At 43.9% G+C, this 13,845-nt stretch overlaps 1 protein-coding gene across 2 annotated transcripts; it reads left to right on the top strand.

Annotated features, from left to right (window-relative positions):
• Positions 1-359: 359 nt before the first annotated feature.
• On the top strand, positions 360-11,353 carry C1RL (complement C1r subcomponent like). 2 transcript variants are annotated; one of them, XM_033118196.1, is made up of 7 exons: positions 379-481; positions 703-845; positions 991-1,219; positions 6,071-6,260; positions 7,363-7,485; positions 7,628-7,702; positions 9,094-11,353. In XM_033118196.1, the coding sequence occupies exons 2-7, from the start codon at positions 757-759 to the stop codon at positions 9,864-9,866; spliced, it is 1,479 nt and encodes a 492-aa protein (XP_032974087.1). In that variant the 5' UTR covers positions 379-481; positions 703-756; the 3' UTR covers positions 9,867-11,353. The 2 variants fall into 2 exon arrangements, with proteins under 2 accessions (XP_032974088.1, XP_032974087.1); XM_033118197.1 differs by lacking the exon at positions 703-845 and having other exon boundaries at positions 360-481.
• The last annotated feature ends 2,492 nt before the right edge of the window (positions 11,354-13,845 follow it).

Here is a 13,845-nt window from a genome sequence, read left to right as displayed (position 1 = left end):
CTTCAATTTCTACAAGAGGCAGGCTGGTAACATAAATGAGTGGAAAAGTCAGGGAGAGTGAGGCATGGCCAATTAAAGGTGACAGCCACAACTCACAAGGACCCATCCTACTATTTGCTATTTTGTAAATACTACAAAAGAGTCAAGAATCAGTGCCCTCACACCCCTGATCTCTGAGGGCCAAACTGGTATTGGAAGATGTTTTTCCTCTTTAGTTATGGTAGGTGATCTATCCCCGAGTCAGACAGCAGGTGGCGCTCAACCCATATAATTAGAAAAAGGGAACAGAAGAGAGTTACTTAACTCATTTCCAGTAACTGCTCCCTCCTCCCCCACAGGGCCTTCACCAGCCCCACCTACTGTTGCGCGGCCTGAGACAAGTCCTCTAGAAGGTCCCAGATATCCAGTTGCAGATGCCTGGTCTCAGAGCGGGGAATTATCTCTGGGAAAGCCCCCTTTCCACAAGCTGCCCAGGCAAGATGTGAGTGTGCCCTTGGAGAGGCGTGGAGGAGAGGAAAAGAGTGGGAAGAAGGGAAGGTGGGACCCAGGGGCATATGTACACACACACACACACACACACACACACACTTAAGCAGAGGGGAACTGGAATTTGCGTAGCCTCTAGCAGCCTTTCCTGCGGGTGGTCAGGCTCAATGCTCCTCTTTTAACTGCCCCTCATTTGTACCACCATTGCTCCCTCAGATCCCAGGATGGGGTTGGGATTTGCTGAAGCAGGAAGCAGCCCCCCTTCTTTGGATGAGACCCTCCAGGGAGATAAACAATGGCGGAAAACTCACCATGAAGCTCAGGCTGACTAGGAGGCTGAAGGAACTGGGGTGGGAAAGGTCTGTGAAGGAGCAGACAGAGGTGCCAGGCTTCTGATGCCTTTGCCAAGCCTCTCAGTCCCTTAGCATTTTCTGCCCCCACTCCTCAAGACCCTACAGGACTCTGGCCGTAGCTGTGTGTCCTTATCTTGCCCCCCACTCACAGGTGGTGGTTGCTTCTCTGGGGAGTCCTTCAGGCTTGCCCCACGCAGGGCTCTGTGCTCTTGGCCCAGCAGCTACCCCAGCAACTGACATCGCCCAGGTATCCAGAGCCGTACCTCAAAGGCCAAGAGACCACCACTGTCATTGAGGCTCCAGAAGGCTTTGCTGTGAAGCTCATCTTCCAGGACTTCGACCTGGAGCCATCCCAGGACTGTGAGCGGGATTCTGTCACAGTGAGCTGGGGTGGGGGTCCTGGAGGGACTTCGGGGAGGGAGTCTGCAGGCCTGGAGCCCAGAGGCAGTGGGAGGTGGCCAAGCCCTGAATCTCAGAGGATGGATGAGAAGCCCAAGTCAGGGGAACAGGCCAGCTTACCAGGGAGGAGAGGGTCTGTCCCAGTGCCTCCAACAATGGCCCTGTCCCTGCCCATGCTACCATATTGGCCCCAAAGGGACACACAAATACTGCCAAACCCTAACATAAAGAGCAAGGGCTCACACATCAGTCATTTAAAAATACATTATCAAGCATTTGCTGAGTGCCTGCTTTGTCAGGGCAGGAAACTGGGCATGAATAATAACAAGATTCAGTGACTGTTCAAGTTTACCTTACAGGAGCTATCACAAAACTTCTTATGACAAGGGCATTATTCAGAATAAGGACACTTTTGATTTAAGTTTTATTTGTGTGAAAATAATACGTGCATACAGCTTTTCTAAAAAATCAGAGTATTATAAGGCTTATAATGAAAAACAGCTCTCTGCAGCCTACTCCCCATCCTCGCCCTACTCCCCTGGGGCAATTATTTACAATGCATGTACCTTTATTTTCATATGTATCAATAACATGTTTATTCTGGATTTTTTTACATATTATCTATTAACTCCCAACTATAAAAGACAAAGACTAGCTTTATCTCTCTTAGACCTACACCACCACCGTTTCCCCTCCCTCATCCTCCCAGTTTCCCTATACTATGATTTTGAATTAAATCTGTAGTCATTATGTACATTATTATGACTTCAAAATAGTTACATCTGAGCACCTGGTGTACAATAATTATAGTTTCTTTCTTCTCCAACTTTTGGGTTTCCCAGGAGTCAATAATTACATGGAGTTCTTTGGAGTTTTGTGTTTGTTTTTGTTCTGATCTTTGGTTTGCTTAGTTCTCTCTGTAATTAATCTTCCCAAACTCTTAACCAAGAGAGCAAATCTCTAGACATATTCAAGTACAAATCTCAATCTCTGAGTCCTCCTTTTTATTGGTGACATCCTACCTGAAGGTCTCTTGATGATTTATTTCTTCAATCTGAATTCTGTGCTTTCTAAGCCTCCACACTTCCTAGGAATTCCCTTCTCCCTCATTCTGGGGATTTCCTTTACTTGTCCTGTATTGAAACTGAATCCCATCATTCTCTTTCCTGGTTTATTCCCTCATTTTGGAGGAAGAAGCAGTTTCTCTTCCAGAAAAGGTATGTGGGAGTAAATTTTAGAGGCTCTCAGATAACCCTAAATGGATCTACCCTCACAGTTAATGGCTAGTTTATCTAGGTTGTATTGTAGGTTGGAAGTCATTTTCTCCCAGAATTTTGATGACATTGATTTCTAGCTCTAGTGTTGTTAAATCTGATAACATTATGATTCCTGACCCCTAGTTTTTTCTCTCTAGAGCTTCTGGAATATTTTCCTTATTACCAGTATTCTGAATTTTTATCATGATGTGCCTTGAAATGTGTCGTTTTTTACTCATTGCACAGGGTTCTTTTAATCTAGAGACTCTTAATCTAGGCCTTCATTTCTGGGGAAGTTTTCTATTATTTTTTAAAATAATTTTCAGATGTCTACTCTATTTTCTCTTTCTGGAACTCCGATAATTTAGCTGTTGTGTGTTCTGGACTGATTCTCTAGTTGTGTTATTCATTCTGTTGTGTTTTTCATCTCTTTGTCTTTTAGTTCCACTTTCTGGGAGATTTCCTCATTTTAAATACCCACTTTAATGTTTTTTTCCTGTTAATATATTTTTTTAATGTCTAGAGTCTCATTCTTATTTTCTAAATGTGTCTTTTTATAGAATATTGTTCTTGTTTCATAGACAATAGCTACTCTTTTCCCTCTAATGGGATTATTTTTAATGTTTCTTCTGTTCCCTATATTTACTTCATCCAAGTTCCTTTTTACTCTTCATTTGTTTTGGTGTCTGCTTTTCAAGTTAGAGACTCTCTTACAATGTCTGATAATTCTTGGCTGTCCGTTCATATTTAAGAGTGAAGTACTAGAATGGTATTGGATGCTCTGTGTGGATAGCTTAAATTTGTGAAAGGACAGGTTTGAAAATAGGGTTATCAACAAGGTGCCCCAGATGTGCTGTCGGGCGTCCCCCACAAATGTCAGCATGCAGAAGTATTTTTGGGGGGGAACAGCCAACCTCAGAGAGGAATCCTCTGGGTCTCCTGCTCAGAGTTGCCAACATCCTGGGAAACAAGCAGAATAAAATATCTCACTGTTTGATATGTAGATTTTCACCTAATCCCTCTGTTTTTAGTTCTGGCCTTCACCTCCTCTGTCAAGTGTGCCAGAGGGTCCCAAGTCCAGTGTCACTGGTTCATGCTCAGTTCTCCTGCCATGGTTAGTCCGAGAGAGTTACCTGGATGCACAGGGACCCACAGTGCTGAGGTCTCCCTACATAGGCTTTCTGTCATCCCCATCCTCAGAGGTTCCTGGTTACCCCAATTCCTGAAACTTTACAGGGTTCTGTGATAAGAACCTGCTAGCTTTATGTTGGCTTCCACCTTTGCAGACTTAGGTTCTCACTTGTCCATCTCCATTCCACCTTCCAAAATGCTGTTGACATCTCTCATCTACTCTCATCTTCTCTCCCTGTTTTGTCCTTGTTAGTGTGTTCCATTTTATCCCTTTGCTGTCATATTAGTGGGATTTGAGGTGGGAGAGGAGATAAATGCATGTTATTTATTGCTTCAGATATAACCAGAAGTCAAGACTATACTTTATTCAATTCAGCCTGTGTCTGTTGACCACCTAACATGAGCCTTGTTCTTAGTCATTGACAATTTTAATCCCAGCCTGACTCTTCCCTTGTCATTGAGGAAGTTCAGGCTCAGGAATAGGATTCTTTCTTCCTCTCTGCTGCCAGAGCAAGTCACACACACACACACGCACACACACACACACACACACACACACACACACACACACACACCTGAATGCAGAATGCAACACACTGTAGGCTAGTTTATGTTTTACTTGTCAGTATCCTCAGCCAGACTGTGGGCTGCTCAGTAGCAGAAACATGTCTTGTTCGTGTCTGTATCACCAGCACCTAGCATAGTGTCTTACACGTAGAACGTAATAACTGTTGAAGAAATAAATGAGAAAAATGAATGAAATCCAAGCTTGCCATGTGTGTAGGACACACAACAGAATGAATTTTGAATGAGCAGAAATTTAGTTTCATCTTTACCCCTGTTCTTCCACGCACAAACTGCCCTTCATGCTGCCATAGGACGTGATGTCCTGACTGCAAGAGGACTCACAGACCATTTTACAAGAGAGGAAACTAAGATCCGGGCCGATGAAGCAACTTCTCATGTCACACAGGGAATTAGGAGCAAAGTCTGGAATTTAACAGAGGCCTTAGGACACTCGGTCATGTGTTCATTCTACTTTGCTAGTTAGTCTCCTAAATGGTTCTATTTAGCCAAAAATTCTTGAGGACGGGTAAAAAGAAAACTGGATGGTTTGACAACCACGTAGTTCAGTAAAGGACAGTTTCTGACAGCAAAATGCTTCCATCTCAAGAGGTAGCCTCTTAAATGTGGGGCTTACATTTGTTGATGTTCTGAGGGAAAGAACATATTGGGACGCGCTCAAGCAAGGCATTTGGGGTGAGTGGGAAATTTTCTTCATGCCAGCTTTTACTCAGTTAATGTGATCACCGTGAGATGGGCTGGATGGAGTCTTAAAAGAATTTGAGACTTAGGGAAAATGAGGGGATGAAGAGCTAGCAAGAACCCAGGATGGGGATCAATATGAAAATCAGAAATAAAATGAGCTGAGCAGGGAGATGTGTGCCCAGAATAGAGATTAAGCATGAATTGTGGGCCAGGGGAATTCTTTCCAAGGTGTCCTTCCTTAGGTCCGGGAACCCACAGGAAGGAATTTGAGGAGGGTGAGACAGTCAGAAGGAGACTGAAACCGAAACAACCTCTTAAAGAACGTATAACTTAAGTAACAGTAGCCAGTGTATCCAGACTGTGTACATTTGTGTCCTTAGATTCCCACACCTTGTGGGGGCTTCATTTACAGTTCATGGGGAAAGAGGAGGGACATTCCAAAAGGAGGAGAACAGGAAAGGCCCGGAATACCAGGGGCTCAGTCTTTGCAAAGGGTCATTGCTTCACAGATGTTGACCCACAGGAAGTTACTCAAAGAAGTGAAAGGTGATGGGGGTGGAGGAAGACGGATGGAAGGGACTTACGTCTGTATTTTCATTGATGCAAAGCTGTTGTGCTATAGGCACCATGTTGAACATCAGGAGCTCAGTGGTCAGCCAACTAGATGTATTTCCTGCCTTCTCAGAATTTACAATCCAGGGGACTATTGGGGGAAACCCTGGGATTCCCAAGAAACTTCTTTTTTATTACTTTATTTTTAATTACAATTGACGTATAGTATTATATTAGTTTCAGGTATACAATATATTGATTCAACATTTTTATACCTTACAAAGTGATCATCACAATAAGTCTAGTAAGTATCTGTTACCATATATCGTTATTACGATGTTATGGACTATTCACAAGAAGCTTCTTGAATAAAGGTAAATATGGTGGGCTTTATGAGATAATTATAGTAGGCTAAAGAAATAAGCTAGGTATCTGGCCACATCTGGAAGAAACTTGGGAGTCAACAATGGAACGGGAAGCTACTTGAGCAAGGTTCTACAGGGTACGATTTCTTAGCGCCAGACCTACTAGATGGGCTGCAGTCCATGCCCATGACATGACCCTGTGGCCACCTGTGATGCAGATTCACCCCACACCTGCCTGCCCCTTCCCCTCCCCTTTCAGATCACAGCCAGTGGGATGGCTCCACACCGGTTTTGTGGCCAGCAGGACTCCCCTCTGGGCAGACCCCCAGGTCAGAGGGAATTTGTGTCCTCAGGGAGCAGTTTGCAGCTGACCTTCTGTGCACCCAACTCCTCTGAGGACAGGACCACCGGCCTACACAAGGGCTTCCTGGCCCTCTACCAAGCCGTGAGTAAGTATCCATCCTGGGGGTGCATCCTTTGCCCATAGCCAGGGCCCCAGTATCTTGAAGCGACAAGCAGAAGCTTGAGTGACTGCTGAGGCTGGAGGCTCAGAGACACCTGGGCCTTCCCCACCGCTGCCCGCTCCTGGTCCCTGCTGTGAGCAGCCCTGTTAAAGGGCAACCATTGCTCAGCTCCAGCAGTTGTTTCCGTGCCAATTTGCTGGCCCAGTGCTAGCAGAGCATCTCATTTTTCAAGACAAACCAAAAATCCAGATTTTAAGTAAAATTCTAGATTTTTAAATGGTTACTCAGAATTTTTGAAAGATAATACATGCACATGATAAAAATTTCCCAAAAAATATATGGTAAAAATTACGTCTTTCTCTGATCTCTGGCCCTTAGTTCCTAGCTACTTTGTCCAGAAACAATCCTGTTCTCCATTTTTTGTGTATCCTTCCAAAGACATTCTATTCCATTCAAATATAAATTGTGTGTGTGTCAGTGTGTGTGTGTGTGTGTGTGTGTGTGTGTGTTGTGTTGCATAATATTTACAATGTTTTAACCTTGGCATTTTTCACTCAATGATATATCTTAAACATATATATATATATATGTTTGGCATTGCCTAATTCTTTTTAATGACCATATAATATTCCTTTGATTGATACATCATAATGTACATATTTAATCAATCCTGGACTGATTGATATTTTGCTGCTTCAAATGGTACTGTTATGTATATCCTTGTATGTATATATATATATATATCTTGGAGCAGACATATAAGGGTACATTCTTAGAAATAGAAATGCTAGGTGAAAAAAACTTTTATAGATTTAATTTTGACATTGCTAAATCTCCCTCCAAAGAGGTTTTGCTAATTTATACTCCCACTAATGTACGAAAATGCCTGTTTCCCCATAGCCTCCTTATCACAGTTATTTTCAAACTCTTTTAGCATTGACAATCTGATCAGTGGAAAATAATTCAAATTAAAATAAAAAAAAAGACTGTGTAGGTCAAATTAGATATGGCCATGGGACAGAATCAGTGCCAGGGTTGCCAGTTTGCAATTCTGTTATAGGTCCAAATGAGCACTCTTTTCCTATAGGTATGAACCATAGTCAAGCCATCAGCCAGGTTAGTGGGGGCTCTGAGACCACACACGCTGGAGACAACCCCGACAAGGCCCAGAACCACTGCCGAGAGCCCTATTATCAGGCCATGCCAGCAGGTGAGTCCCCACGTGCTGGAGAACCACCTTCTATCTACCTTACTCCTACCAAGAGACCTGCGGCCCTTTGGGCTCCTACTCTTTTAACCCCAACTCCCAATTCTGAGCCTATTTCTTTGCCTCCCCTCATTTCACTCCTCAGACACTCTCACCTGCACAGCCCAGGGCCTCTGGAAAGAAACACAGGACAGGCAAGAGGTTCCTCACTGTGTGCCTGGTGAGTAGTGACCTGTCAGTGCTGTGACTGTGGCCACTTTCCCAAAAAGCCTCAGCTGTACATGGGGCCTGTGGAGCAGGACACAGGGGGTTAAAGGAAAGCCTCAGAATAGAAAGGGGGAGATAAAGGCGTGAGAGAGGCAGAGGAGGGGAACAAAGAAGCCCAGAAAAGGAGCAGCAGGTAGCTTGTCCCTTATTCTTCCAGGATCAAAGGATAACTGAGAAAGCAAAAGCATGAAGAAAGTTAATCAGATGGGAAAGTGAAGGAGGAAGAGGAGCAGAGTTGAAATAAGAGAAAATTCTCTCTTGGTATGGTATGCCTTAAGGATACACAGACAGGCTCTCTGTCCCCAAAATATCTCCCTACCTAGAGCCACAAAGCCAGAAAGTCCACCAATTTAAAAAAATGTTTTCACTGAGAAAAAATTCACATAACATGAAGTTCACCATTTTAAGTGTACAATTCAGTAATTTTTAATGTATTCACAATTCTGTGCAACCATTACCACTAATTTCAGAACGTTTCCATCACCCCAAAAAGAAACCCAGTACCTTCAACTCTCCCCCCACCCGCCCCCATCCCCTGGCTAATCACTAATGTGCTTTCTGTCTCTATGGATTTGCCTATTCTGGACATTTCATTACTAATATGTGGCCTTTTGTGTCTGGCTTCTTTCATTTAGGATGTCTCCAAGGTTCATCCACTGTAACACGTATCAGTACTTAATTCCTTTCATAGCTGAATTCTATTCAGCGATGAATTCTGGATATACCACATTTTGTTTATTCATTCATCAGTTGATGGACATTTTTGTTGTTTCCACTTTTTGCCTTTTATGGATAATACTGCTATGAACATTTGTGTACACGTTTCTGTTTGAACACATGTTTTGAGTTCTCTTGGGAGAGGAATCACTGGGTCATAACATATGTTTAACTTTTTGAGGAATTGCCAAACTGTTTTCCACAATGGTTGCACCATTTTAAATTCCCATCAGCAGCCTATGAGGGTTCAAGTCTACCATTTTTAAACAAACCCCCCTTTTTTTTTGAGTGAAAACATTGCCTTTAACCCAATCTGAACAAATTTCTCAGACTTTACTCCTGATCCACAGAATGCTCTAGCGGCAGCCTGACGTAGGCTTTGGAGTGAGTTGGAGGGCACTTTATAATGGGAGATGTTGAAAATGAAGAAATGACACAGAAAACAGAGGCAAGAGGCACTGAAGGCAAATTCTGCTTGCTGCGTGATTTTGGATAGGGGTGGTCCCACCAAGAGTCTAAAAAAGTGGCTTAAAATGGCTGAGGCAGGAGGGAGAGCATTTCGCAGAAGTAGGTCTTCAATAAACGTGTCTTGATGCATGCTGATTTCTCACCCTTGCCTTTCTTTAGTCTGTGGACGGCCAGTCACCCCCATCACCCCGAACCAGGAGGCTCAAGGTTCTTCCAAAGCTAAGTTGGGCAACTTCCCCTGGCAAGCCTTCACCAATATTCACGGCCGTGCGGGAGGGGCCTTGCTAGGTGACAGATGGATTCTCACTGCCGCCCACACCATCTATCCCAAGGACAGCATCTTTCTCGGGAAGAACCCAAGTGTGGATGTGTTCCTAGGCCACACCAAGATAGATGAGATAATAAAACTGGGAAATCACCCTGTGCGCCGTGTGGTTGTGCACGCCGACTACCATCAGAACGAGTCCCGCAACTTCGACGGGGACATTGCCCTCCTGGAGCTCCAGCACAGTGTCCGGCTCGGCCCCAACCTCCTCCCCGTCTGTCTGCCTGACAATGAGACTCTCTACCGCAGCGGCCTGATGGGCTATGTCAGTGGGTTTGGCATGGAGATGGGCTGGTTAACTACTGAGTTGAAGTACTCAAGGCTGCCGGTCGCCCCAAGGGAGGCCTGCGAGGCCTGGCTTCAAGAGAAACAGAGGACTGAGGTGTTTTCTGACAACATGTTCTGTGTTGGGAATAAGACATGGCAGCAGAGTGTCTGCCAGGGGGACAGTGGTGGCGTCTATGTGGTATGGGATGATGGTGCCCGTCACTGGGTGGCCACGGGCATCGTATCCTGGGGCATCGGGTGTGGCAAAGGGTACGGTTTCTACACCAAAGTGTTCAACTACGTGGACTGGATCAAGAGAGTGATGGATGGGAAGGACTGACCCTGCGGGTGCTGGGCAGTGACACCAGCACTGTGGAGGCCCCAGAGGGGAGAGGGTTGAGAGTGAGGACTGCGCCCTGTGAGGAGGGTTGCTGGGCTGGAGAGAACTCCTCCTCTGCTCAAAGCTGACCCCACCCCCAGATGGGAGGAGCATTCCCCAGCCCCTCCTCCTCACCCTCTACCTTCCCTTGAGTTTGCTCAATGCTGGGGGAAGCCCTTTGAACTTTATCTGCTGACACAGCTTCTTCTGTCTCTCCTGGGAGACAGCCACCCTCTCATTCCCCTGTTCAGGTGGTATATGGGGCAAGTGGTCTTAATTGCATTTCATTTCTGAAACATTCCAAAGCCCCTTTAGTTGATCTTCAAATATTCAAACTATTGGCTTCACTGCCTACCACAACGTCTAGCTGCAATTACAGTCACAGCTTGATTTTTGTGTTACATCTTTTGTATACGTTATTTCATTGACTCTTCACACCAAGTTTGCAAAGGATGCATTATGATCCACGTTTTTAAATGAGGAAACTGAAGCTCCAGGACTTAAAGTGACTTGCCTAATCTCACAGCTGATCAGGAACTGCAAGGGCTATGTGCTTTCCAGTGCACCTTGATACTTCTCAGGTGTCCTCAAGACTTGCTGTATCGCCCACTTCCGCTTCCCAATCCCCACATCCTTCCAGATCCTTGCTCCCTGGGAATGCCTGCTTTGGCGAGGATGAGGACACCTGTCTCAAACTTTCCTGGGCCCCATCTCCCACAGATCCCCCATCTGAGCCCAGCCCTGGGCTGGAAGTATTTGCAGACACCCGCAGTGCTGATAGACATGCTGCGCTATGCTCCACCTGAGAAGACCAACTCTTTAATTTTTAGTAAGGACCTGGGGTGATTTATAGTAAAAGGCACAAATAAAATACAGTTGTTCAGCTAGAACTAGAAAATGAATACTATAAGACAGAGAAGAGACTAGTTTTGCTAGTATTGAAATTCAAGTTAGCTGTATGGTTAAAGGTTAAATTTATCTTTGAAAAAATAACAGGATTCAAAGGTGTATGTAAATGTGGTTACTTCTATTTTTTAAACCTATACATAGTACAGAAGACTATTAAAAATATTCTAAAATATTCATCAGAGGTTGTTTTAAGTGGTATAATTCTGGCTGTTTTATTTTCCCCTATTCCTCTCTATTTTCTAAATTTTGTTTAATGAACATGTATTAATTTTATTTATTTTTTATTTTTATTGAAAAGATGATATGAATTTTTCCCTGCCAAGGCAAAAAAATATATACCTCTTTATATATTTAGATATATATATATCCTGGGGTGCCAAAAAAATTGTACACAAGTGGACAATTTGGTCAACGTTGCTCGAGCAGTAGTTCAGCATATCTGGATGTTGATAGTAACCACTTTGAGCCCCTCTTGTAATTGCAGAAGTCAAATGTGACTTGTATTCATCTTTTGTTATCAGTATATATTGAGTATTACAATTTTAATAGTTTTCCTTTCTTAAAACGTGTATACATTTTTTGACAGCATACACACACACACACACTAAACACACACACACACACGAGGTCGGATAATTAAGTTCTTGAACTCATCCTAGAAAAAGTGCTATACACCTCATTGCTGAATATCACTATGGTCACCTTCGAAGTACTCCCCTTGGGAAGCTATGCACTGATGCCAGCACCTAGTCCACCCCTCAAAGCAATTTTGGAACTCTTTATCTGGAATGGCCATAAGAGCTGTCGTCGTATTACACGTGATGTCCTAAATGTCATCCAAATGTCTTCCTTTCAATATTTCCTTTATCTTTGGGTAAAAAAAGAAGTCATTGGGAGCCAGATCAGGTGAATAGGGAGGGTGTTCCAATACAGTTATTTGTTTACTGGCTAAAAACTCCCTCACAGAGGGAGTTGTAAAAACCTCACATGTGAACTGGTGCATTGTCATGATGCAAGAGCCATGAATTGTTGGCGAAAAGTTCAGGTCATTTTCATCTTTTTCACACAGCCGTTTAGCACTTCCAAATAGTAAACTTGGTTAACTGTTTGTCCAGTCGGTACAAATTCATAATGAATAATCCCTCTGATATCAAAAAAGTTTAGCAGCATCATGGCTGCTAAATTTAATTGTCTGACCGTGTGTGTGTGTGTGTGTGTGTGTGTGTGTATATATATATATATATATATATATATATATATATATATATATATCTCCAGTATTGGAGACATTGTCTGTGACATTGTTCACTCCTCTTAGGATTTGATTCTGGGGAATAAAGTTTCTCCCTTAAAGTAATGGTAGGTTTCCCTCTGTTGGTATATATATTGAACAATATCCAATACTGGTTTTAAAACAAGTGTCTGAACAATATTTATATGGCTGTTTCTTCTTTCTATTCTTAGTGTAAGATAAAGGTTATTTTGAATGGTTGGGCAGAGTGGAGGTCGGGCTGGGACTGAGCTAATAAGATCCAGGATTGTCACTTTCCAGTCATGTTGCATGATACCAGGACAGAACTCAGAATGACGGATGGGAGAACTTCAGCTAAGACTTACTTTCTTGGACCACCTCTTTGTTGCCTGTTACCTGTGCAATCCTTTCCCCGCCATAAACACACACACAAACACACACACTCTGCAGTCAGGATGCTAATGTGCAATTTGCTAGACAGGTGTCCCTTCTTTCTTGTATCCTAATCTGGTCCTTATCCTTCTCCACTATCTCTTGACCTGACAAGGCCATGGGTCAGGTCATGGGTCATGTCATGGATCAGCCCTGTCATCAGATTCATTCCTCAACTCTGTCATATAAGCCTGCTGGAGAAACCCTCCAGACCTTAGTTGGTTTTGCATCTTCCGTGTGCCTCCATTCTAACTATATTCAGTGATGACTTGGTCACTGCCTAATGGGGAACTGCCCCATCCTCGTGAGTCCTCGCAATCCATGGCCTAGGAAAGTACCTGGCACATTAAATAGGTCTCCCATTAATGATAAATGAGTGGATGGGTGCGTGCAGGGATGGAGGAATTAATTTAATACAGGAAACAAGCAGGATACACTCCAGAGGCCTAAGAACTCAGACGCCTGCTCTGCAGCCTTAGCCTCCCTGTGGAATACAGTGCCGTAGGTCATTTGAGCCATGGAGAGTTGATGAAAATAGGCTCCCACAAAGAGCAAACCTTTAAAACAGGATACTATGGCCTGGTAGACAGCAGACACAAGAACTCTCCTCCCTCCCAAGGGCCTGGCTTTCTCTCAAGTCATTCTTGGTCCATAACCACACTGTTTGCCTAGCCCTAGGCAATTGGGACCCTCAAGGGCTCAAACTCTTTACCAGATGCTGAGGAAAAGAGGATGTCTCTATCCCCTCCCCAGCTGTCCTTACTTCTCTAAAAGCCAAGTTCATTGGCAGGCCTGAGTTCATTGAGGTGAGGAAGAAGGGTCTTAAAACTGACTCTATTGCAGCTTTGGGGTCACCCTAAATGTCATTCATGAGTGACGTAGGGCAGGGCGCCAATGCGACCAAACTTCTTTCACAGCTGCCCTGCCCTCCTCGACCCCCTGTTATTAATACATTATCCTGGACATTGAAACCCTGGTCGTTCCTAGATCAGGGCTGCTGGGTGACTAAGGACATAAGGACAAGATGAATCAGGTTAATGAAAAGGGCAATCAGAAAAGAGAATCCCCTCAGCTGTGATTTTTGCTGCCCTTTGGGTGGGAATCCTGTAAACATAGCAACAGTCCCTAGGTAGATCCCTGAAGAAAGGGAGAATTCAGATCAGATTTAGAAAACGAGAAATCTGGATCCCCAGCCAAAGGCTTTCCTGTTCCTAAAAACTGACCCATCTTATTAGCCCTTCCCATGTAAGCCAGCAGGTGGCACCACGATTAGGGAATTCAAAACCAAAACTAAATTAAACTGGAAACAGATTTTTTTTTTTTTTTTTTGGTTTTGTTTATGCAAAT

This window comes from Rhinolophus ferrumequinum, chromosome 10 (genome assembly GCF_004115265.2).
Source record: "Rhinolophus ferrumequinum isolate MPI-CBG mRhiFer1 chromosome 10, mRhiFer1_v1.p, whole genome shotgun sequence".
Taxonomy (NCBI): Eukaryota; Metazoa; Chordata; class Mammalia; order Chiroptera; family Rhinolophidae; genus Rhinolophus; species Rhinolophus ferrumequinum.
Note: the sequence above shows the minus strand (reverse complement) of the source record. Positions and strands in the feature narration are given on the sequence as shown.